General features: G+C 35.6%; 2 protein-coding genes and 2 long non-coding RNA genes across 5 annotated transcripts; 3 read left to right on the top strand and 1 right to left on the bottom strand.

Annotated features, from left to right (window-relative positions):
• The first annotated feature begins 68 nt into the window (after nucleotides 1–68).
• LOC116166558 (E3 ubiquitin-protein ligase SINAT3-like) lies at nucleotides 69–10,667 on the top strand. 2 transcript variants are annotated; one of them, XM_031481555.1, is made up of 4 exons: nucleotides 69–131; nucleotides 2,556–2,698; nucleotides 2,752–3,132; nucleotides 9,890–10,667. In XM_031481555.1, the coding sequence occupies exons 2-4, from the start codon at nucleotides 2,680–2,682 to the stop codon at nucleotides 10,549–10,551; spliced, it is 1,062 nt and encodes a 353-aa protein (XP_031337415.1). In that variant the 5' UTR covers nucleotides 69–131; nucleotides 2,556–2,679; the 3' UTR covers nucleotides 10,552–10,667. The 2 variants fall into 2 exon arrangements, with proteins under 2 accessions (XP_031337415.1, XP_031337416.1); XM_031481556.1 differs by lacking the exon at nucleotides 69–131 and adding an exon at nucleotides 2,063–2,350 and having other exon boundaries at nucleotides 2,620–2,698.
• Nucleotides 4,768–6,039, top strand: LOC116166573. Its single transcript, XR_004144341.1, has 2 exons — nucleotides 4,768–5,557; nucleotides 5,630–6,039. It is a non-coding gene; the product is annotated as an uncharacterized LOC116166573 (long non-coding RNA).
• Nucleotides 10,668–13,262: 2,595 nt separating the features above from the next.
• Nucleotides 13,263–20,914, bottom strand: LOC116166563 (CLIP domain-containing serine protease 2-like). The gene is made up of 4 exons (XM_031481564.1): nucleotides 20,782–20,914; nucleotides 20,454–20,709; nucleotides 13,762–13,943; nucleotides 13,263–13,692 (listed from the first exon to the last, which is right to left on the bottom strand). Exons 1-4 carry the CDS (start codon nucleotides 20,846–20,848, stop codon nucleotides 13,271–13,273), a joined length of 927 nt encoding a protein of 308 aa, XP_031337424.1. The 5' UTR covers nucleotides 20,849–20,914; the 3' UTR covers nucleotides 13,263–13,270.
• On the top strand, nucleotides 20,911–22,445 carry LOC116166578. Its single transcript, XR_004144346.1, has 2 exons — nucleotides 20,911–22,010; nucleotides 22,062–22,445. It is a non-coding gene; the product is annotated as an uncharacterized LOC116166578 (long non-coding RNA).
• Nucleotides 22,446–22,714: the final 269 nt, after the last annotated feature.

Raw genomic sequence — 22,714 nt, 5'->3', positions numbered from 1 at the left:
TTGAAATAAAAGGTCACAATAACACATCCGTCAGCAATACAAGTTTATATCGGCTCAAGAACGTATGCAGTACAAGTCTACCTGTGTGTGTGTGTGTAAAGTTTATATTTTAAGATTAGTGAACATACAGAGTACCAAAACAAACATTATTTTTCAAATTATGCAAATGTTACATTTAGGAGCACGTCCTCAAATTTTGCAATAATTTTGCATCACTAATTAATGGAACTAACGCCTTTACCATACGATTATGGCTATGTCCTTTCCGATTATGTAAAAATTTTTACCCAAAAATATCGTGCGGATCTCTACGACATTTCCTATCTGGGAGTTTTTCGATGTAGCCCCAAAAATGGCAAACCTATGTTACACATTATGCTCCCAAAAACTGAACTGAATAGCAGCACATTCCATTAATAACATTTCTCGGAAATATGTTATTGAGAGAAATTTTTTGGATTTTGTTGAACAAACTGGTATCGATCTTTTACATTTCTAGTAATACCGCGTCTAATATAGCTCAAAGGTTAGGTAAATAAAATTTTGAGGCATTCGTCGAAAACGTTAAAAAACAAATCTCCAAAAGCTTTTCTAATATATCTAGAAAGAAAAGTAAGAGTAAAATAAAACATTTCGTGAAACCATCACAATTTTTGTTGTTCGGCTAAGAATTGCAAACGGATATGGGTGCGAAATCACAATTTTGTGTTACCCTATTTGTACACACTATAATCCCCCCTCTAACTTATTCTCTAATAAGTTTTGCAAAAATAAGTTCAATGCAAAAGTTTGTTTAGCCGAAGCACAATTTTTCAAATATGGTAGTATTTTTTATATAGGGTGTGCCAAAAGGGGCCTACAGCCTCCAACTTAAAAATTCGAAATAGGACATAGTGTATGTTATTCTACTATTATTATATTCTACGTTAAATTCTAACACAAATCTATATAAGATAGATCCGTAATATTTTTTATCGTTAAAGATTGTTGAATTTTGAAACAATCCAAATTTGAGGCTATTGTATCTAAATAACTATATTAAATAGAGTTTGCTTTATAGCTTCAGTCTGAGCAGAAAGACGTGAAAAGCGCATTTTAATAATTATATCTTATAAGAATGTAGTTGGCCATGCAAAAACAAATATGTTACTACTTTCAAATTTTACATTATATCTCTAAAAACGGGAAGAAAATGAGATTTTCCTCTCTAGTGAGGAAAGTAAAAAAACAATTACTGCGTTAATCTTCATAATGACATTTAAAATTCAAACATGCCCGTATCTAGATTGCTATGCCAAACTTCATTATTGCATACGATAATTTTTCAATTTTGATTGTAGTTTCAGAAAAAAATATGTCTAAAACGTGAGAAGAAAGTGTTTTCCTTCACGAGATGAAAAACTCCACTTTCTTCGCTAGTTGTACAAATAACTATTATCTTAAGACTCTGAAAATAAGCCCTGCTTGATGTGAATAGAGTTTTATGAATATTTTTAGGTAAACTGCACTTTTTGTTCATGATACGACAAAATGTTACTAGGAAAAGTTGTTCGGCATGAGAAATCCATAATGTTAAATTAACAATTAGAACGCGCTGAGAACAGCCTATCTAATTATTCGCAACGAAAAGGAAATCACGTTTCCAACGAAGTTCATATTATTTTGTTTCGCAGTCGCTCGTCAACGATTAGCGACACGATTATAATACTAGAGAATAATTTATGATTTTGCTATCAATAAAATGTATACCTATCAGTGGCGGATTTACATATAGGCACACTAACGTGCCTAAGGGCGGCAGCTTTAGAGGGTGGCATTTTTGCACTATATTTATTTTAGGTAACATTTTAAGTTTTAAAATAAGTCCCCTAACAAGTTACAAATGACAAATATTTTTAATTAAAATTATGAAATAAATTGGAATTGGTAGATAGTTTAAACATACTGTAACTGTAAGAACGATAATCGACAATGCAAGTTTTGACGTGTTTGAAAACTTAATCTTAAGTATACTGTATTTCTTTTCATATTATAGTTTAAAAAATTTCAAGTTATAATTTGAGATTTATTAGCATCTTAAAATTTATTGCAATTTCAAGATTATTTTGGGGCGCATATCTTTCGGTGTGCCTAGGGGCGCAAAAAATTTAAATCGGTCACTGATACCTGTATGATCCAGAACCATTGTGAGTGTATTCGTGTTTCATTACTAATAAAGCTTTATAGCAAAGTTTTTATCACCGTGCAAATTGCCTCCGCCAGGATGGAATTGCATCCTTTATAACGTGTGAAAAATGAGTTTTCAAGAGCTTCAGCTGCAAGAACCATTTTAGTTTTTCGATAAACAAAGGTCATTAACAAATCATCAAAATACGTGTTATATCTGGAGTACACACTTAGTTTAATATAGATTGAAGGGCAGTGAAACTAGTGTTTACCCACTAGCGTCAAAATTAATAGAAAGGGCGGTCCACCAAGGACTCTCTAACTTCTAGAAAAATATTTTGTTGTGCTTTTAATATTTACGTTCAAGTTTAATAACTTTCCTTTCAAAGCTTTGTTATCTCATACATTGTGATAATGAAACCGATAAAAATGACAATTCTAATCTCGTTGCAGTAGTTTACTGCAGTCAGTCATACCACCGTCACTTAAAGTAGTACTAGGCGTTGATTTAATATGGATAGAGGACAAAGCAGTAAGTAAGAAATTTTTTTAACAAAAGTAGTATTCCGTTGTATTGCATTGCAGATAATGCCACAGAAACGAGTGACTTAAATGATACGCTTACGTCGCTTCCTATATACTCATGTAGAATATGTAACAATTTTCTATATCCACCCATACGATTGGTCTCCAAGACTGGACAAGTTTGTGGAACTTGCAAGATACCGGATGGAACTGTGGCAATCCACGATACGGCGTTAGAAACGATCTTATGGAATCTGATATTTCCATGCCCAAACGCAACAAAAGGATGTAAGGAACGATTAGTTTATTATGACGTTGCGACTCATATTTTGACGTGTTTACATAGAGATTATCAGTGCCCGTTTAGCTTTGTTACTGACTGCATTTGGCAAGGCGGTAGGTCGGATATTTTGGAACATGCAAATGTTCAACATCCTGAAGGTGTTATAAGTGCTTAAGAAGCACGAAGCGAAATGTAAAGCTAAACGCGAGGTTAAGCAAAATAAAAGTAAGTAACATTTGTTCAAGAGATATGTATCCGACAATATTTTCAATAATTGTATCACACCAAAGGCCGTGGGTTATTTTTGTAAATTTTATAAAATTATCAATGCTCAGAAAATTAACCACTCGATGTTCAAATGAAATGTTCCAATTATTGTAAATTTTAATTAAATATTTATACAAAATAACCTAGTTAAATTAAACAAAAACTGGCTATCAAATTTTGGGTTCAGTGTTTCTTGCATTCGCCACATTCGCCCAATATTTGTTTGAAGACGCACACTATAATGAAGTTACATTGGATAGCCCTTGAGTCGTTGGAACATTGGGAGTCATTTGTTTGGAGACCGCCTGTTTCCATTGGTCAGTGTTCAACTGGAACGCCATCATCCTGGATCATAAATAACCAATGCACCGTTTTAAAAAAAAACAAGCCAGTTCCCTTTGAAGGTTATTAAGATAATCTCGGCGCCATCGTCGCCAGAACTCTTATTGTAAGCGCTGAAGATATTGCTATCTTGACAGACGGTTCATCTGCTTTCTACGATAGGATCTGAAACTGTGGAGCAGCTTCCTCCAATTAAAAGATGGAAAAACGTCACTGCTTGTGGATCGTTCGGATTGGAAGATACTGAAGTGAGCGGCCTAAGATTCAATATTGCCTCTACTTGAGCGAGGACTGTAGTGGATTCTTTATAGGTGAGCGAAATATCAATGAATTAAGAAGGCTTGCTTTTTTTACGTCAGCTTCCCAAAGATGGGGACTGTATGGCGGAATGAAATGCTACTGAGGATTCAGAACTGTTGCTGCTTCAACAATTGAGGCTGGTTGTTGCAACCGGAAGTCGGCGAGTTGTCGTGACGCTTCTAAGAAATTCCTCCCATAATCTGAATAAGTACGAGCTGACATACCTACTTGCGAATCGGCCTTTAATAATAATAATAACTTTTAGAAAAAGTTACATACAATCATCAAAATAAACGATAAGAAAATTTAAAATCCTGTGTCCAGTTGCAGACTTAAATTAATAAAGACGCGAATTACCTACTCATTACGCGTTAAAGAAAAAACTGCATCTGCGACTGCAACAGAATTTGTATAAAATTTAAGGTAAAATTTTGATTAACTGATATTAAAGGATTCAATCAATTTTAAAGGCCTAATATAAATAATAGTGTGTGCATCGAAGAGCCCATTGAATTTGGTGCAGATTAAAGATTCATTTTGGTTTCAGAATTTAAATTTTATTCAGTAATTTAAATACATGAATCTGCCCAAATTTCATTTATTGCCGAGTGTGAAATGTGAATAAAAACAATAACTATTGTTTATGTGTGTATCTAAGTAGATATACTGCTGTGTGCAATAGCATTGAAGCTTAAAATGTTTATGATCTCGCCTCGTACACCTCCGGTATTTTCTCAAAACAAAATCCTAATGATAATATATAATAATTTGGGAGACTCCGAAGCCTCGATAAACGTCCAAAAAAAATTCCAAAGAAATCGATTACACAAATTTTGTTTAAGACCTGAGATCCTGAAATATTTGGCGCAAATAGAATAAATATGAACATGAGAACTCTATCTGGATCGTACAATGGATTCAAATAAACACAATTAATTGATGGACAAAGACAAAAGAATGTAGTTCGAAACTCGTAGGTACGCCAAAGCTACTGAAGACAAATCTGGAATAAATAGGGACACAAGCCCGTTAAATTTACCCCACGCGCAAATGGTCGACATAAATAAAATTGCTTACAGTTTTTCAAATTATCACTTAATCCTGTTGTAACAACGGTCGTGCGATATTCCGACGCACTTAGCACCGAGAAAAAATACTCGCTGAAAGCTTCAAGAAAGTTCACCACTTTTCTATTTCATTTTAACAATGGCAATTTTCAATGCGATGGCTGTTCAAACGGGTCTTTTATTACACAAAAGTATCCTCCAACAAGGTCTCGTTATGCACTACAAACTAACTTCTTCCGTAAACGGACAAACTACATTAACTTCTCAAAACACTTTAACCTAAACCCTGTGACGTTATTAATTAAGATTTGGTGTGCGTATTGTGGAACAGCCTGTATGTACATAAAGAAAACTTCGCTAAACTAAATTGCTTATCGCCAAGTGCAGGCGGGCATTGTAAAACATACACATTTTTGATTATTTTTATTTGAACGTGAGGTCTACTCAAGCACGTCGTATTTAAAGTGTAATTGCGTTCACCAAGCAATTAAGTAAGCAGTAATTTAGTCGCAATTACCTATATTAGACGGATAGCTGTATTATTGACATTCCTCACAAACTGGAAAGGATTGGGCTCGGATTTGTGGGGACGGAGTCTCATAGAGACGTGAGTGTTAATTATTCCTTTTGGACTTACAAAGTATTGCGGGTTAACCTATAAGCGTACTTTCTTACACAGTCCGGTTTACGGGATACCTCATTATTACGGTTGGAAATTGGGTAACCGTTTAAATCAGCCACTCCATCGGCTTACGAACGCTGCCATCAACGTGACTGAGTACTGGGATTATTCGCTAGCTCCTGGCCGTCTTGCCTGTACCTGCTGCACCACCTGCAACCCCAACATAGGATCTAGTTCATCTGTAATCACAATAGATACTCACCGGAAGCGGAACCATCTCATCTCTACCATACCTACCATCTGACCATAAGGGTGAGCGTTGCTGAGTGGTTGCGTGGATGCGAGGGTGTTTGTATTGTATGTTAGTCTGTAAGCTATCACAGGATTTGTTATATTATATTGTAGTCGTCCATCGCATGTTTTGTAATTAAATATATATATGCTAACGTATCCGAGTGTCTTCCGAATAGTTGTTTGATTTAGTCTTCCCCGGAGATTCGCCGTTACTCCGTTTATTGGTCCCAAACGGCGTGGCGCCCTGTATATATTGTATATGTCATTAGTTTGTTGTAACCCACCCCTACCCCCTGAGTTGTCGCGCCGAAGAGCACGTTACAACCCCTTCTGCACTGAATAATTTAATATCGACAAAACTGCGTTTTTAAACAAAAAGAAATAAGAGTTGCTTGACGAAATTAGTGTACAAAGAGACACGCGCTCTACTATACGGCGAAGCAGCCGCCTTGGGCTCACCAGCAGCCTTTCTCTCTCCACTAAACATCCTAAGGGTGCTGGCTCATCATAAATGGGGAGCCCACCCTAAAACCATGCTGGACATATATAAAGCCTTGATATTATCCCGTATAGACTACGGATCTCATGTCTATTCTACCTGTAGTAACGTATTGTTGGGACAGCTGGACAAAATCCAAAACCTGGCAATAAGATATTCACTTGGCGCCTTTCCAACATCTCCAGTCGTATCTCTCCATGTCGAGGCTAATATTCCCCCTCTTGCTCTTAGAAGAAAGCAAATAAGAGCAAATTATTACTTAAAAGTCTCGCTGGATGGATAGGAATCATCCGAACTATCACGGAATGGTTGATGTAATAGAAGGTGCGCGTTTAATTAGGTGTCGATCGTTGGCTGTGACAGCCAAAGAAATGATGACCGAATTGACCTGATAGCCGAAGACATGTCTCAACCATCCAAGAACGCCCGTCGGTCCCTAGTTAAAGGTCGAATATGGGAAATCTGGAACGGGCAGTGGAGTGAATCGGAAGCGTTCCTAAGGGAGATGAAGGAGGTTGTGGGTCGGATATTCTTACCAATTAAGGGAAGATACAATCTTGAAAAGATATATCGGCTCAGGTTGGGACATACTGCCCTCACGTAATCATTTCTTTTGACGAGTCAAGATCCTCCCCAATGCAAACAATGTTTAATCAACCTAACTGTAGATCATATACTTTGTGTGTGTCCCAAATATAATGTAGAAAGGGTACGGTGTAACCTGAGTCAAGAAATAATAGAAACCTTGACAAATAAAGATCAATGTGGAGCAGTTATAATATATCTTAGAAATACTGGCCTAATATCTAAAATCTAAATTACACTGGTACCTATATATATTTAATAAGGCAAATGACCATAGTAGATGATGCCTCAGGAGGGGTTTTAGTGGGTATACCTGGTATCTGGGGGAGCCCCGCAATTAGTGCGTCATTGCATTACCCCTCCTGAAGAAAAAAAAAGTGGAGTAACGTATAAAATAAAAAGTAACACTTTTTCAGCTAAAAATAAAACCTATGCATCATAGTGACATAAGGAGACGTAAAATCATACGAGAAAAACAAAAATGAAAAGGTAAGTAATACAAAATCTTAACTTTGTGATGTAAATAGGATATTGAACATCTCAAACTTAAATTTGTTACTGGTCAAACCCTTGAGAGACGGAGGTACAGTGTTATATACCGAAGCCATATTGTAACTAAATGAACGGCGGAATAGAGATTTTTATGGCGGGGGATGGTGAGTAGACCCCTATGCCTTAAATTTATGTTATGAATATCTTAAATTCATGTTATGAATATCTGTCCTATACCTGATTTCATTGTATAAATACGCTGGTTGTTTGTCAGTAATAATTTTGTGAAATGGTGTCGCAGATTGAAGATAACGTCTGTTTTCCACTATTGAACCAATGGGCATCTTTTAATTTATGGGAGATGTGATGCTATTTTGGAATCCCATACGCAAATCTGAGCCAAAAATTTTGGATCTGTTGGATACGTTGTGATGTATCGTACGTAATGCAGAATGCATACACAGATGAACAATGGGAAAATTGGGAAAGTACTAAGGAATTACATAACATTAATTTGACTTGGGTGGTAAGAGACGATTTGTAAGGATACAATAATTTTAAGCTAAAAAATGCTTTTTGTGTGCACCTATATGCGACTTAAATCTAAGCGATGGGTCCAGAATTACTTTTAGATTGATCAACAAACGGAACCATAACATTATAGGCAACTGAGAAGGCACCCACTTATTACTGAATAGTAAAGCATTCGATTTTGATGGATTCAATTGTAAAGCATGTTTATCACAGAAAATGCGCGTTTGCTCCAAATCATTGTTAACTTAAAAAATCGCCTGATGTAAATTAACGTGAGTGAAAGACCGATAAATCTGAGTGTCGTCGGTATACATGTGTATATTAGAAAATTTTAACTTGTTACAGAGTGCACTCGAGTAGATTAAAAAAAGCGTTGGTCCCAGGATCGATCCTTGTGGTACACCATTATGCTTCTGTTAAAGGCAAACATATCTGATATTGCAAACTATAGATGTGCGAATGCGCAGTCAGTGCCAACTTCCTTATTTATGAAGATATTTCTTAGAAATTGTTACCATAGATTCTTCTAGTAAAGAAAAACATAGTCATAATACTAATAATAATAATTTATTGTGAAAAACGAAGTTAATTTTCACAGATGGAACAGAGTTATCCATGGGCGATCTTCCACTCTTCCAGGAAAACTGTGACATGATATGCATAAATCAAAATAAAATTCTTTGACATGAGCAGCGTAACTTAATGATCTAATTAAACATAGATATACATGCTTGAAAAAGACTAAAAACACAAAGAGAAAGAAGAAAAACTAGAAAAGAAAAAAAATTGCACAATTCGTACCTATTTAAACATCATTGACAATGGTATTCTAAAAACTCTATTTGCTTTTACTTCAAAAATGATTGTTCAAAACACATGTCAAATATTATATTATCCAAAGTGAAATGTAAGTATTCTTGAATTTGATTTAAGGTTGAAACCGCAATGTATGTGAAACTGCCTCGAAATTTTGTTGTTAGCGCATAGCGCACATAGCTATGGGCTTTTGGGAAGTACTGATCAATTCATAGAAAATGCGCTGAAGTTACTCGCCTTAGGCCGAAAACCTTTTTACTTGTTTACATAACGTTCATTCGTTATACTTTTTTGATATTCGCACAAATGATCTCTGCATCAGTTTTAGTTCTCAAAATGTCGCCGAAAAACATCCAAAACAAGCAATTTGGAAAACCCAGTATATATCTCTTTTCATTGTATCTACCAAGCTATGGGAGAAAAGGGCAAGAATGTATTGTGAGCCGCCCCCGGGCACCTGCTGTAGCTACTCCGTCACTGCACGTTCCGGTTTCATAATTTTCCCCTCGAAACTTATCTCATACATTGTGATAACTAAACCGATAAAAATGACAATATATTTCTCATATCGTTCCAGGTTCCAGTGGTTTACTGCAATCGATCATATAACCGTTACTTAAAGTACTACTAGGCGTTGATTCAATATGAATAGGGAAGAAAGTAGTAAGTAAACAAAATAATTAACAAAAGTAATATTTCTTTGTATTGTATTGCAGAGCATGTCACAGAAAGGAGCGACTTAAATGATACGCTTACGTCTCTTCCTATATACACATGTAAAATATGTAATAATTTTCTATTTCCACCCATACGATTGGTCTCCAAGACTGGACAAGTTTGTGGAACTTGCAAGATACCTGATGGGACTGTGGCAATACACGATACAGCGTTAGAAACGATCTTATGGAATTTGATATTTCCATGCCCAAACGCAGCAAAAGGATGTAAGGAACGATTAGTTTATTATGATGTTGCGACTCATAATTTGGCCTGTATACATAGAGATTATCAGTGCCCGTTTAGCTTTGTTACTGACTGTATTTGGAAAGGTGGTAGGTCGCATATTTTGGAACATACAAATGTTCGACATCCTGAAGGTGTTATAAGTGCAAGCAATGGAAATTTTTCATTGAAGATTAATATTTCGAGTTCAAGTAATACTATCAAAATCCTTCAGATGAATGGAGAACATTTCATTCTACACATCAAATGTGATTTGCCTTGCAATACCCTGTATTATTTTCTTTATTACATTGGAAGTAAGGAAAAGGCACAGGCGTATAACTATTCGGTAGAACAAACAAATAAGATTGGTCACAATTATTTCTCATTACAGAATAACTCCAAATATAAAGCTCTACATGACATTAACTTTAAACTAGAAGGCGATAAAAATAGCGCAGGCTCCGTTGATTTGTCGTTGATTAAACGGCTAACGCGAGGAGTATCAGTAGGAGCCGTCGTAAAAATATTTACTGAAAATAAACGATTGGATAATATATATTTTGATGCATTGGTTAGCGTCTTGGAATGTCCTATTTGTGTCAATTTGATGAAGCCTCCGATTTGGCAGTGTTTAGCAGGTCACAGCATATGTGATAGTTGTGGATGGAAGGTAAACGATTGCCCAATGTGCCATATTGCATTTGGCGAAGCAAGAAACTACTCTTTGGAATCTTTAAGTGCAGTTTTAAAATTTCCTTGTGTGAATCAACCTATGGGATGTGAAACGGTACCTACTCCCATTCCAAGAACTTAAGAAGCACGAAGCGAAATGTAAAGCTAAACGCGAGGTTAAGCAAAATAAAAATAAGTAACATTTGTTCAAGAGATATCCGACATTATGTTAAATAGGTAATTGTATCACACCAAAGACAGTGGATTTTCTCAATAAATTTTGTAAAATTAGCCACTCGTTATTCAAATGAAATGTTCCAAGTAATACTGTAAATTTTATTTAATTGTTTGTACAAAATAACCTAGTTATTGCTATATATAAATTAAACAAAAAATGGCGATCAAATTTTGGGTTCAGTATCTCTTGCAACGATGCTCAGTCCCACGTTCAACATACCACATTCGCCCAATACGTGTTTGACGACGCACACTATGATCAATAATGTAGATACACTAGGATATCCCTTGAGTCGTTGGAATATTGAGAATTTTACTGGAATATCAATACACAGCGTACTTTCAAGTTTAAGAATGGCTTGGTAACAAACCGGATGAGATCAATTAAAGAAGCAGATGATGCTAACAGAGATCAATCACAGTTTGGCTTCGGATAGTTACGAATGTGGGTTCGCTGCCCTGAATGAGAATCTCTAGTACCTACTTGTCAGATATTCAAGTAATGATTTATTACCCCTAGGGTTGATTTTAGTGCTCCCCCATGTAGTATGGTAAGCATTTGAGCCTCAGCTTATAATGAGGTGTTAATTGTTTTTCTCGCAGAATTTCCCGGGAGATATACTGATGCTACCACTACTTAAGCTTTGCCCTTTATGTCACAGCTTAACTTTATAGCCGTGATATTACGGCCACACATGTGTGGCAGCAGAAGAGCTTTAAGGTGGCTAGGAACATAATTATACATGTATTTTTTTTGCTTAATAGCATATTATGTAATCTTGTGAGATTATCTTTTAGTATTTTAATTCTTCATCGTTCTTTCCAATAAAAATCAATGTTTCACGGTTAGGTAGGTAGGTACGTTCAAGGTTCATTCACATCTACGAATTTATTAAACTAATTGTTTTAATACAATAAGTGAAATTAGGTGGGTTTCATTCAGTATACTAATCGAGAAAGAGTATTTTGAGCCTTGATTTTTAATTAACGATTTTAATTGCATTTTTTCTAATAACGCCATTGGATTTGGTCAACTTAATATCTCGTATTGTTAAATCCATAAAGTATACTTTAGCTTGTGATTTGTCATGTAAAGAATAATGTATTGTGTGCTGATAAAATTACAATTAAATATAACTTCGTGCGGTACAACATCACGTCGTACAAGGTGGGTGTTACTTAGAATAGATTTCTCTACTTGAACTACGTCATATGCTTTTTTTAACACTTCTAAGCTAGTTGTTATCTTCACATCTTTTCCAAAACAAACCAAAGGTGTCAAAACCGTTATAATGGTAAGAGAATGTCCATTTTTAGCGCATTTTCCAACGAAGTTGGGTGCGTTGTTACACCCACTTTCTCTGTCCGTTCGTCTGCTCGTCTGAACGTCTGTCCAAGGCTTTAACTAATCTAAGATATTTAGTTCGTTCTTTTTGCATTCGGTAGTGTATAGCTCTGGCACCTAAGCCAAGGAGAATCATGACGATTAAACTGCGCATGCGCAGGCTGCTCAATGTCAACTTTTTATTTATGAAAATCTCTCTCTTTTCCCTCCCTCTCCCTCCCCCCCCTCTCTCTCTTTCTCTCGAACTAAATATTGAAAACTGTAGAAGTAGTTATGCCTCGGACGGATAGACGGACAGAGAAAGTGGCTGCAATAACACACTCAACTTCGTTGGAAAATGTGCCAGGAAATATTGATCTCCTTGGTGTGTAAAAGCGGATCCAAGGTAGATAGTTTTGTATAAAAATCAGAGCTGGTGTAGGATACGAAAGGAACATTTTATGATATTTTAAATCAATGATAAGCTAATACAATTTTTTTGCGTAAACAACTGGTTTAGCGTAACTGAGCGTAATTGTTATGGATAATTTGAAAAATAATGTTGTTTTTATTCTTTGTCATTTAATCGAACGCCCACTGAACGATTACACAGTTTCGCTGATTTTCTCGTAGTATGTAGGTAGTTGGAAGGATATGAGTTGCAATTTTCGCCAACTAATTATGTTTTTGTCATTATTCGAAAATTTCGGATACTTGCTTGTTTTCGTTTGCGCTATTTACATTGATTAGATACTAGTGTAAATGTTGGCTTTGTTTTTAGATAAAAAGGGCAGATAAATCCATATATTTATAGTGAGCTTTCTAGACGTAATCACATTTTGTTCAGACTAGGTTTCCACTATTTTCCAGTGATCGGGTGTCGAAAATGAGTTGTCATCGAGTCACCTTTGGAATTTTTGTTTAGGTACATACATGGGAAAAAGGCGACTCGACTGCCACTCATTTTTGATCGCCATACAAGCGATGGAACTGGAAGTCTCATGTTTATTCGTATGTGGGCATGCCATTCACTAATTTTGCCAATAAAATTAAAATATGTCAACATTTCAATTTTTTATTTACATCACAAAATAGACAAGACAGTTAGAACTGAGTTTACAAAAATCACCTTATTTGGAGTGTCACAAGAATAAAAAGTCAGATTACGTAAATGAGAGAAAATTACCACAAATTAAATTTTTACTTGAAAATTAGATGAAACGAATAATCGAAGATCCGGACAGTAGTTTTGGTCTTCTTATATACACAACTTGCGACCATTCATCACGATGTCTTGAGCTCATGGTGCTATGTTGTTCAAGATCCAAATAGCATACGACGTTATCCTCGTATAAACACCAGGCATATGCGGTGTACCACACTTTTTCACCCCGAAAGAAACGACTCCCAAAATATAGTAGCGTGGAGAATTACCATGATTCACTTCCACTTTAACCAATGGTGAGCCGGAATCACCTCCACATGAATCTTTGCCAGTTAGTCCACCGGCGCAAAGTTGTGTTGGTCCAATGTCGGCGTAAGCCTCGAAAAGGGTTCGGCATACTTTATTGTCGATTATGGGTAGACGTACGAAGCGCAACACTTCACTTGACACGGGATAACTTACGTTATGCACTCCCCAACCGGCTACTTCAGCGTTCGATCCTTTGAAAGTTTTCATTAGCTGTTCGCCGTATGGAAAACAAATTGGTTGAACCCAGCCTAAAAGTAGATTAAATCACACATAGGACGCAAAGATCTAATCGTATGTGGTTTGTAGGTAAACCTTACCATTGAAAATAGCTGGGCGACTAAGTCTAATTAACGCAATATCATTTTTGTACGTAGGTTTGTTATAGTTCCTGTGGACGAGAATTTGGATCGGTCTGAAGTCTTGGGTGGGCGCTGCACAAACTCCTGCTTCGCAGTCTATCGTAGTCGCTGTGTTATGCTCGCCCAGTCTGACAACAGCACTGAAATAGAAGTACTTACAATATTACGTACTTAACACATACCTATTGTATAGCTTAAATGTTATTTGATATACTTTGTAAGTACCAAGAGTTCTGAGTTAGAACTCTGGTTACAACCAAATAGTATGGAATAATGTACATATCTTTGCAAATATCCATGGGATATTGTTTCAAAAACAACAAGGATATAAAATATTAACACTATTTTATAAGAGAAAGTACGAAACCAAGCTGAGGTCTTTGTAGATCACTTGGGCCAAAAGTTATAAATAAACAACCCTCGTGCACTAAATTCTGCAAATTGTTGTTTTACACGTAGTTAATATGTATACGCCAATTTAGGTGAAGGTGCCACCACATCCCAAAAGCTAAATGTGAGTATTTTGGGCGGATCGTCCTCCACTTAAAGTTTTATTTACCTACACCTATAGTTCCATTCCGTTGCACGTCATCGACATTAATGGCCAATTGCACCGTCAAAATTAAGTATAGCTTAAATTTAAGCTTAACTTAAATGCCATAGCAAACGATTGTCTTAATAATCGTTGCCATAGATTTTAAGTTCGACTTAACTTTAAACAAGGCTTAATTTTGATGATGCAACTGGGCATAAAAAACCTGTTGTTTTTCAGAGCAATATTTGAGTGTTTATTCCCCTTAGTCCAAATGCGTAAGCATTTACATGCATAATCTTGAAAATAGGTTTATCTCGTGGAAAGATGTACAGTGTGTCCTATTTTTGTTGAGACTGCAGTGTATCTCTAGCTGCAGAGATTTGCAATTCTGACTATACAGTGCCACTTTCTTGTGAAACTTTTAGTACCACAAACAGAATCAATCTAGTTACTTTGTGTCTGAGATACAAGGTGAAAACGGAAAGTTTGACTTTTTGGGATGATATCGTATCGTATTACGCATCTCAAATCGAAAAAGGGTAAAAACGTCTATTTTAGATATTTAGACGTAGAAACCAGTGGCGTAGTAAACAAATTTTTTTGGACTACCGTTTCTGAGATTTGACTCGATGTATGTATTTTTGAGAGGTAACACTCTGTATATCTTAACGTCAATTATTTTTCATTATTTTCCTGATTACAATGATGTATCACAACCTATATTTTCTTAAATTTTAGCCATGAAACCTTATTCTTTTACTGTTTTGATTCATTGAGATTTTGTTTTGTTTATTGCATCTATGGTATGTAAGGCACCAATCAAAAATGTCGACGGTAAAAACATGCCATCCCAAAACTCTCATGTGCTGTCTCTTTCTTATCATGGTGGTGTTTACTTTTCTCATCCATTACCGCTCGATCATTTTGCCCATTATTGGCTCTTCCTCCAACTGCTCCTGGAAATGTTCCCTCCATCTATCCATAATGTCGACATGTTTCTTGTTGTTTTCTCGCTTCTTCGATCTAGGCGCTCCCCATAATTTGGCTACCAGTAGATAATGGTCGCTATATATTTCCGCCCCTCTTCTTACTTTTATATCTTTAATTAACTTGAAGTTATTCCTCTCTGTTACCACATGGTTTTATAATAGATTTTTCATTTTTTCATACGACTTCGCTCATCTTCCGGAAATTGTAATTCTGCGGTTAATATCCTCACTGTTCTCTATTTTTGACGATCTTCTCATGAATTAGAAAATAGAAAATTGGCATTGCGTAGTCACTGCCACACCTAATTTTTACTATGTGCAAAATGTTAGCCTTTACTAGAGCATCAATGATTAAAATTTGAGGAAAATGTCTGCGTAAAAGAAAGTTGGCATTGCGCAGTTTGCAAATGCACACTTCTGATTTTTACAATATGCGATAGGCTTTCTTCTTGGACACATGGTATGAGTGTAGGAGGTTTGACTGGTTTTTTAGAACCCTGTTACCTGTGACTACGTTGACTTGAATTTCAAAAAGTTTGAAAAACTCAACTTTTTAAGGTTTGAAGTTATTAAAATTGACCATTAGCTTTAAAACACCCTGTAGAAGCGCGATCAAAATCTAAATCATTTTCATGTAGTAACAAGTCGGTATTGTTGATTTTGGAAGACTTTTTGAAATTCAAGTCAACGGAACCATAGATACAGGGCGCTAAAGAAAAGCAGTCAAACGTCAAAAATATTGACAAAACTTGAATAACCTTTGATATTTGGTATAGGGAAATGTATCAAAGGACGTAGATTTTCCGGTAGATTCCGAAAATACAATAAAACATAGGGCGGTGTTTTATTTAAAATAAGAAAGTTGTTATCCACATCCGGTCAAACAGGAAGTGAAATTATTATTATTATTATAATTTTAGATACCGATTTACGTGAAACAGCCTGTATATCTGTTTACTGAGTGAAATACATTTTTTAGCAATTTTGATAATAAACAATAACACATTGCCAATGGGTAATTAATATTTCTGCCTGCGTTTGGATATTTCCTAACCATACTTAGTACCTACCTATTTAAATACGATTTGTTGTTTTTCAAAATTCACGTTGTCATGTAATGAATCATCTAGTATCTAGATACGCGTTGAGACGCAATCTAGTGGGATTAGTGCATAAATAATGATTTTTAAATTTTGGTAAATCCCATTTTATTTATTTATTAGCCCATCCAAGCCGAAGAGACATGGTACTGGGGCGGCTGAGATAAGAGTAAATCAGTTGCCCTCCACCTCCCACTTCCACATATTTTCTGCAATCAATTTAAAAACTGTAAGAATGTTATTTATTATACAAGACGATAAAGGGATATTTTAACCATTGAGTGAATTAACTTTCACGAGATGGTTAGTTTCTCTTTACTGTCGAGTATAATACAAAACTTTATTTTACAGTAGAAGCCATATAAATCATTGTAAAGCTTCTGACAATTACGAGGAAAATTATGAATTTAATTTAGAGTCGTCAAATATAGCAAGATTAGGTTCTGCCGTTGCGATCGTTTCCATTGAAACAGAATTGTCATATTTCTGAACGACATTTTATATCGTATGTTTAAAATAAGAATGACAGATGTGATTAGAATGCACAATCATCTGTTTCACTTTATGTACTCTTACAGTTAAAGTCATCACTTTATCTATCCTTACGGTTAAAGAACGGCTTAGTCACGAACTTCTAAATTAAGATGGACTGCTGATCAAACAGTTGCATAGAGGTAGAAATGGTCCTAACATGGGCGCCGCCATGATGTGCACATTTTAGTTATTTTCTAGGGGAATTTTCCTACTGCTCAAGTTTTGAGACTATTGCAGCCTTGGAAAATGACATGTGTCACAGTAATTTATTTAGACAACGTGAGGTTAATGCTTGTTTATTAGTCGATTTGAATTTCGCGCCAAGTGAGTGCACATCATGGCGGCCCCCATGTAGGTGTCATTTGTTAATTCAGCATTAGCAGTCCATCTTAATTTATAAGTTTGTGGGCTTAGTCTACTCATTCAAACCTATTAAAATGTCAATTTAACATATGCTATAAAATAAATGAAATTACCTTGGTGTTGTGTCATTGAATTTATAAGTTATAAATTCAATTGTTGTGTGTATACCTACATAATTATGCATTCCATATTGAAAATCCAATTATACAATAAAACTAAAATGATGATATGTCAGGAATAAATTACGACAAAAACACGTATACTACATACATAACATCCCTAAATATTAGTTAATTTTAGAATTAAAAAGGCGAGGATGTCGAGACCATTGGACCTGGGGCGCTTCGCACTCAGCTTTAAGGCCGATTCACACTATCGGCCCGATCACGTTGCGATCACGGTTCGGCAATAATATACGAGTATTTCTATTTAAGGAAAAATATTTTCTGCACGCTTTTTTGGGGCACCCTGTATACGTACTAAATATGCACAATCCAAAAGCAAAATCGACGGGCCCGAACATATTTAGGAACACGCCTCCATTTCATTTTTATTAAATTTATCTGTTATTAAATCACAACCCTTTATATGTATGTATACTTTTACCAATCTTCTGACTGTACGTGTTTTATTTATCAATTATAATTAGTCGATGCAACAAAAAAGGGGCTCCAAAAATTCTCATTGCTTAGGGCCTCTCACGGCATTAATCCGGCCCTGTTCGAGAACCACCATGGGGATCTGGGAAACTGTAAGAAATACGTAGGTACTTTAAATTTGCCAAAGTTAAAGCCCAATTTGAAGGTGGTGTGTCGATCTATAATAATTCGCATGAAGGGAAATCACAGCCGAAATTTCGATACTTGAGCAATTGCACAGTTCACTTCTCTTTTTTTGCAGACACTTAAAAGAGCTTTTTATTGACAAACCAATCAGGCTGATTCACATTCGAGGGACACCATGGGGATCTCGGAAACTGTAAATATTTATTTATTAATTTTTACCTTTATTTTTGAGTGGACGGGGTTTCAGCAAAGGCTACTCTACCAACCTAACCCACTATACACTTACAAATATCCATGCCCGAACCCGGATTCGAACCAGGAACCCTTAGTACTGCAGTCCAACATGAACTAAACTGCGCCACAGGAGTCGTTTTTGTTTTTGAAGTTATTTAGAAAGATATTGCAATATAAATGACATATTATTATGGTCACTTTTTTCACTCTACAAGATACTAGTTTTAAAATTTAATGTAATTCCGGTTAACCATCATCAACTTGGTTTTTTGTTGTGGAAGCCATTTTCTTTTTTTTTCAATTTCAAAACGCCATTTTGTTAAGTTTCAAAATACGCAACTTTGCCAAAATTAAACTACCTTCATATCTTTTACAGTTTCCGAGATCCTCATGGTGGCGCACTCGAATTTGAATCAGCCTGAAAGCCTCTCAATAAAAAGCGCTCTATTAAGTGTCGGCAAAAATAAAGGAGTGAACTGTTGATTGATGGATAAATGGATATCTAGAAAAATGCATAACGGATGTTAATTAGGCTAGTGTGAAATGCTCAAGTGTCGAAATGTTGGCTGTGATTTCCCTTCATGCGAATTATTGTAGATCGGTACACCATAACACTACCTTCAAAGTGCTTTAACGGGACGGATGTGTTCGATGATACCCTACTTCTACTAACGGAATTGATCAACGATCAATATTTAATTATACTTTATTGTAAAGTGGTTTATTTACACGTTTCATCAAAATAATACATAATAAATATCAAAATAAAACCATTATAATGTAGTAATCAACTTACAATTATTTTTGATATTCATGGGATAAGTGTAAAATGGACATAAATTTGTAATGAGAACTCATATTTAATTAGGGAATAAGCCGAATTACAATCAAAAATTATATTATGTGTAGGCATGCTATTAAAATATGTTTGATTTAGTCCATCTTCCAAAAATGAATGATCTGATATATCTACTTATGGGTGAATTATTTATTTTATTCTATTTTAGATTATAATCCTTTTTGTAAGCACCCAAATGAGGGTATTAATTGGACTTTATGGCACAGAACTGTCAAAAATTGCCTAGCAACGATACTGCCACTCGCAAAACTTGCTGTATTCTTTTTCATATAGATCTTTGGATTTATGAGGAACCACTTTACCTTGTGCGATTTCGAATTCACGTAATATTTCGTCAGAATAAACGTTTCCCATTTCAGCTACACTCACTTCCAACAGCGAATTATTTGATAAAAAGTAAACAGTCTCAGTATCCATAGCAACACAAAAAACGCCAACTATCTACACCACTCATATTTGGTTCGCGACAAATTCCTGCAAGAACTACTAATCCCTTTTAACTTCTTAGAAATTGTGCTAAAATAGAATAAAACGTTGTATGTACCACGGGCATAATCGATTATGGCCCTCGAGAAATTAAAAGCCCTCCTTCGTCGGGCTTTAAACATTCTCTCGTGCCATAATCTTTTGATTATGCCCTTAATACATAAATAACTATTTCTAATCGATTACACTGTTATTATTTTATCGTGAATTTATGGATTATTGTGAGTTTGGTGTGAAAAAGGACACTAAACTTATATTTAGATCATTGGTTTCGACACTTATGGCAGATTTCACAAACGATGATTAAGGTTAATCACTGATTACAAATATTAGAATGTATGGAAAACATCTGAGCGTATAATCATCATTTTTAATCATTGATTAACCTTAATCGTCCTTTGTGAAACCGGGCATTCCAAGAAGTTCTCTTTATGTAATAAACAATCACAATTTTTTTTGTCATAAATCAATTTTCTTTATAGATTACCTACGCTTAAATGAATTATAATAAACAAAGATCTAGAGGAGAGAACAAAGAACTGTTTAGGCCTGGACCCCACGCGGGTATTACGTATTCAAGTCAAATTCACCCGGTAAGTATATAGTCTGGCACAAACTGAGAAGCCGCTGTAGAAATGTATAATTTCTATACGTAACATAGTATTGTCCACGTCTGTTTGGTTTCAATGCAAAAATAAGCTAACACGTATTAAGTTTGATCCACGCCCTCAATTACAGAAAAAGATTGAAAAAATTGGTACTTACATGTATGCCTTTCGTGGTAGCTTATACACGCAGTGAGCCGCAGTAACAACATAAAGTTTATTAATAAGGGCCCCTGCACATTTGTACACAATATATGGGAAACGGTAGTCTTCTACATAACCGAAACGTGCCAGCCAAGGGTATTGGCCCAAAGTCGCATTAGACCCCCCTATAATCCGATCCGCCAAAGTAATTCCACACTCCTTATGTTCCAAAAGCTGCCAGTGAGGATGGCGCGTAATATCCACAGCGTGGCCTTGAAAGGAAATTATTTTCAAAAACTGCACGACTTCCCTATGTTATTTAACCGTAACAGAGAAGGTCTTACCCTTAATGATACCAGTTTGAAAAAAAGTAAAAAACAAGGCGAACGTGCTAGCACTTGCACAAATCATATTTGTGGAGAAACTACATAGGAAGATTTATTGCAAAACTTAATAAGCAGTTCAATTTTATTTTCAATTAACCTACAACAATTGCCTGAAACAGTGACTTGCAACAGAGCGCTCGTAAAATTTATGATTCGTTATCGATGCGCATAAAATTGGTATATTGATCAACGTTTAAATACATAGCATGGGAAATTAACGATTCTAGATCTTTGAATTACCTACCGATTAATTTACACCATATCTACCAATGTGTAACGGAGTTTATAAAAGTTTGTCTATTAAGGAATGTGTTGTAACGGAACGATAATTTAGTGCCCACACGAAGCTTACGCATCTTCTGTAATTTATTTTCATTTATGCTTCAAAAGATCATCGTATATGACCATGTATCGGTTACGTTGATGAACTGTCCTGTGTTTCGGTCTTCAACAGCTGCAATGAACTTTTTTTGGGAAGTAAACGAACAAAAAAAACAACAAATTAGATACCAATCATACCCAATCTTATCGATTCGCGGTTGCAGTTTTCCTTCCCAATTTAGGTGAAAAATAGCGACGACGTATGTTTGCATTTACAGTTTCCGCAACGTTTACTACATACATCATGCACAATTTGATTAGCTGTGGAGCATAGTTTATTGCTTACCTACTTTGGAAACCAAAACCTTTTAAGTAGTTATTTTGGCTTTGAGCAAGTAAAATAGCACCTGATCAAAGTTAGACTTTATGTTTTCACTCGTTTGGTTAAAGAAGCTTAGTGTTAATTTCATTGATCAACCTAAACCAACCCTTGCAAACTTACCAGTATTGAGTATGGTATGCTAGCGAATGCATAAATTAAAATTACCACTAAAAATAGATAGAGCAAAAGGTGTGCGCATTTCCGTATCAGGTATAAAAACGTTTCTCCGACGAAAAGAAAATGATCGATAACGATATACTTTAACCTGTCTTTAACAAATAGCGTTTTGTCGCTTATCTAGCAAAATTGGTAAGAAGGTAGGCAAAGTGTCTGAGTATATGGGTGCAGTGTCGGATTAAGCGTACCACCCTCGTGCGTATGGCCTACTATAACCAGAGGACTTCGAAAAAGAGGCAATGGATTAAAAACCATTCCATACAACTATTTCAGCAGTGCTCCAACGATCCCCTGAAATTGGAACAAAGTAGCTGGTATTTGTTACAATGACTACTTTTTAAAATTCGATACTATCTAGCAAGTATGGGAGTTTCGAAGGTAGACGGGGATGCGGAGACGTTTGCATGAAGAGGAGGTGGAGTTTTATGGTCCCATTATGTATCTTCATTTTTCGCATGATAATGGATGTGTGGCGATTATATGCACTTTCCAACGACTCTAGAGTCCATCATACTTTCATAAAAAAAGAATCTTCACTGTCCAAAGGAAATCTGAAAAATAGATGTATTTCAAAATTTTGTTTTACATACTATCGCTACGGCAATGGATCTGTATCACAACCGTACCGTGAAAGAAGACTATTTTAAGAAATAAAACATGGCTACCACCACCTATGAAATGTAATTAATTCTCGTTTCTTATGTAGCTTTTGACTTTGTTATATTATACGATTTACAGTTAACCATTATGTTTTACTTTACCGTAAATATCAATTAATTGTGAAAGTCGGCCATATTGAGAAACCTAATTGGATCCCAACAAGCACACATTATATTATGAATGCAACCCTCCTCCCTTAGTCTTTTATTTCAATGGTAAAAACAGTCAATTTAGGCATGACGTTAAATAAATGGAATCTAGTACCTACTGAAGAATATATCATGGACATCGGCCCCAGAATCTGATAACAGCTTTCGGAAATAAAAACAGAATGTCAAGGATATGAATTGG

Source organism: Photinus pyralis, unplaced genomic scaffold, assembly GCF_008802855.1.
Source record: "Photinus pyralis isolate 1611_PpyrPB1 unplaced genomic scaffold, Ppyr1.3 Ppyr1.4_LG3b, whole genome shotgun sequence".
Classification (NCBI taxonomy): Eukaryota; Metazoa; Arthropoda; class Insecta; order Coleoptera; family Lampyridae; genus Photinus; species Photinus pyralis.
Note: the sequence above shows the minus strand (reverse complement) of the source record. Positions and strands in the feature narration are given on the sequence as shown.

What these genes read in the sequence shown, in the direction of transcription:
- LOC116166558 (XM_031481555.1), top strand. An exon ending in AAATGTTCAACATCCTGAAG is followed by an intron (nt 3,133 to 9,889) that starts GTGTTATAAGTG and finishes GACATCCTGAAG; the next exon opens with GTGTTATAAGTGCAAGCAAT.
- LOC116166563 (XM_031481564.1), bottom strand. Translation starts at nt 20,848, where the DNA reads ATGATTTGTGCAAGTGCTAGCACGTTCGCCTTGTTTTTTACTTTTTTT. An exon ending in TCAAACTGGTATCATTAAGG is followed by an intron (nt 20,710 to 20,781) that starts GTAAGACCTTCT and finishes TTTCCTTTCAAG; the next exon opens with GCCACGCTGTGGATATTACG. An exon ending in TCGCCCAGCTATTTTCAATG is followed by an intron (nt 13,693 to 13,761) that starts GTAAGGTTTACC and finishes ATCTACTTTTAG; the next exon opens with GCTGGGTTCAACCAATTTGT.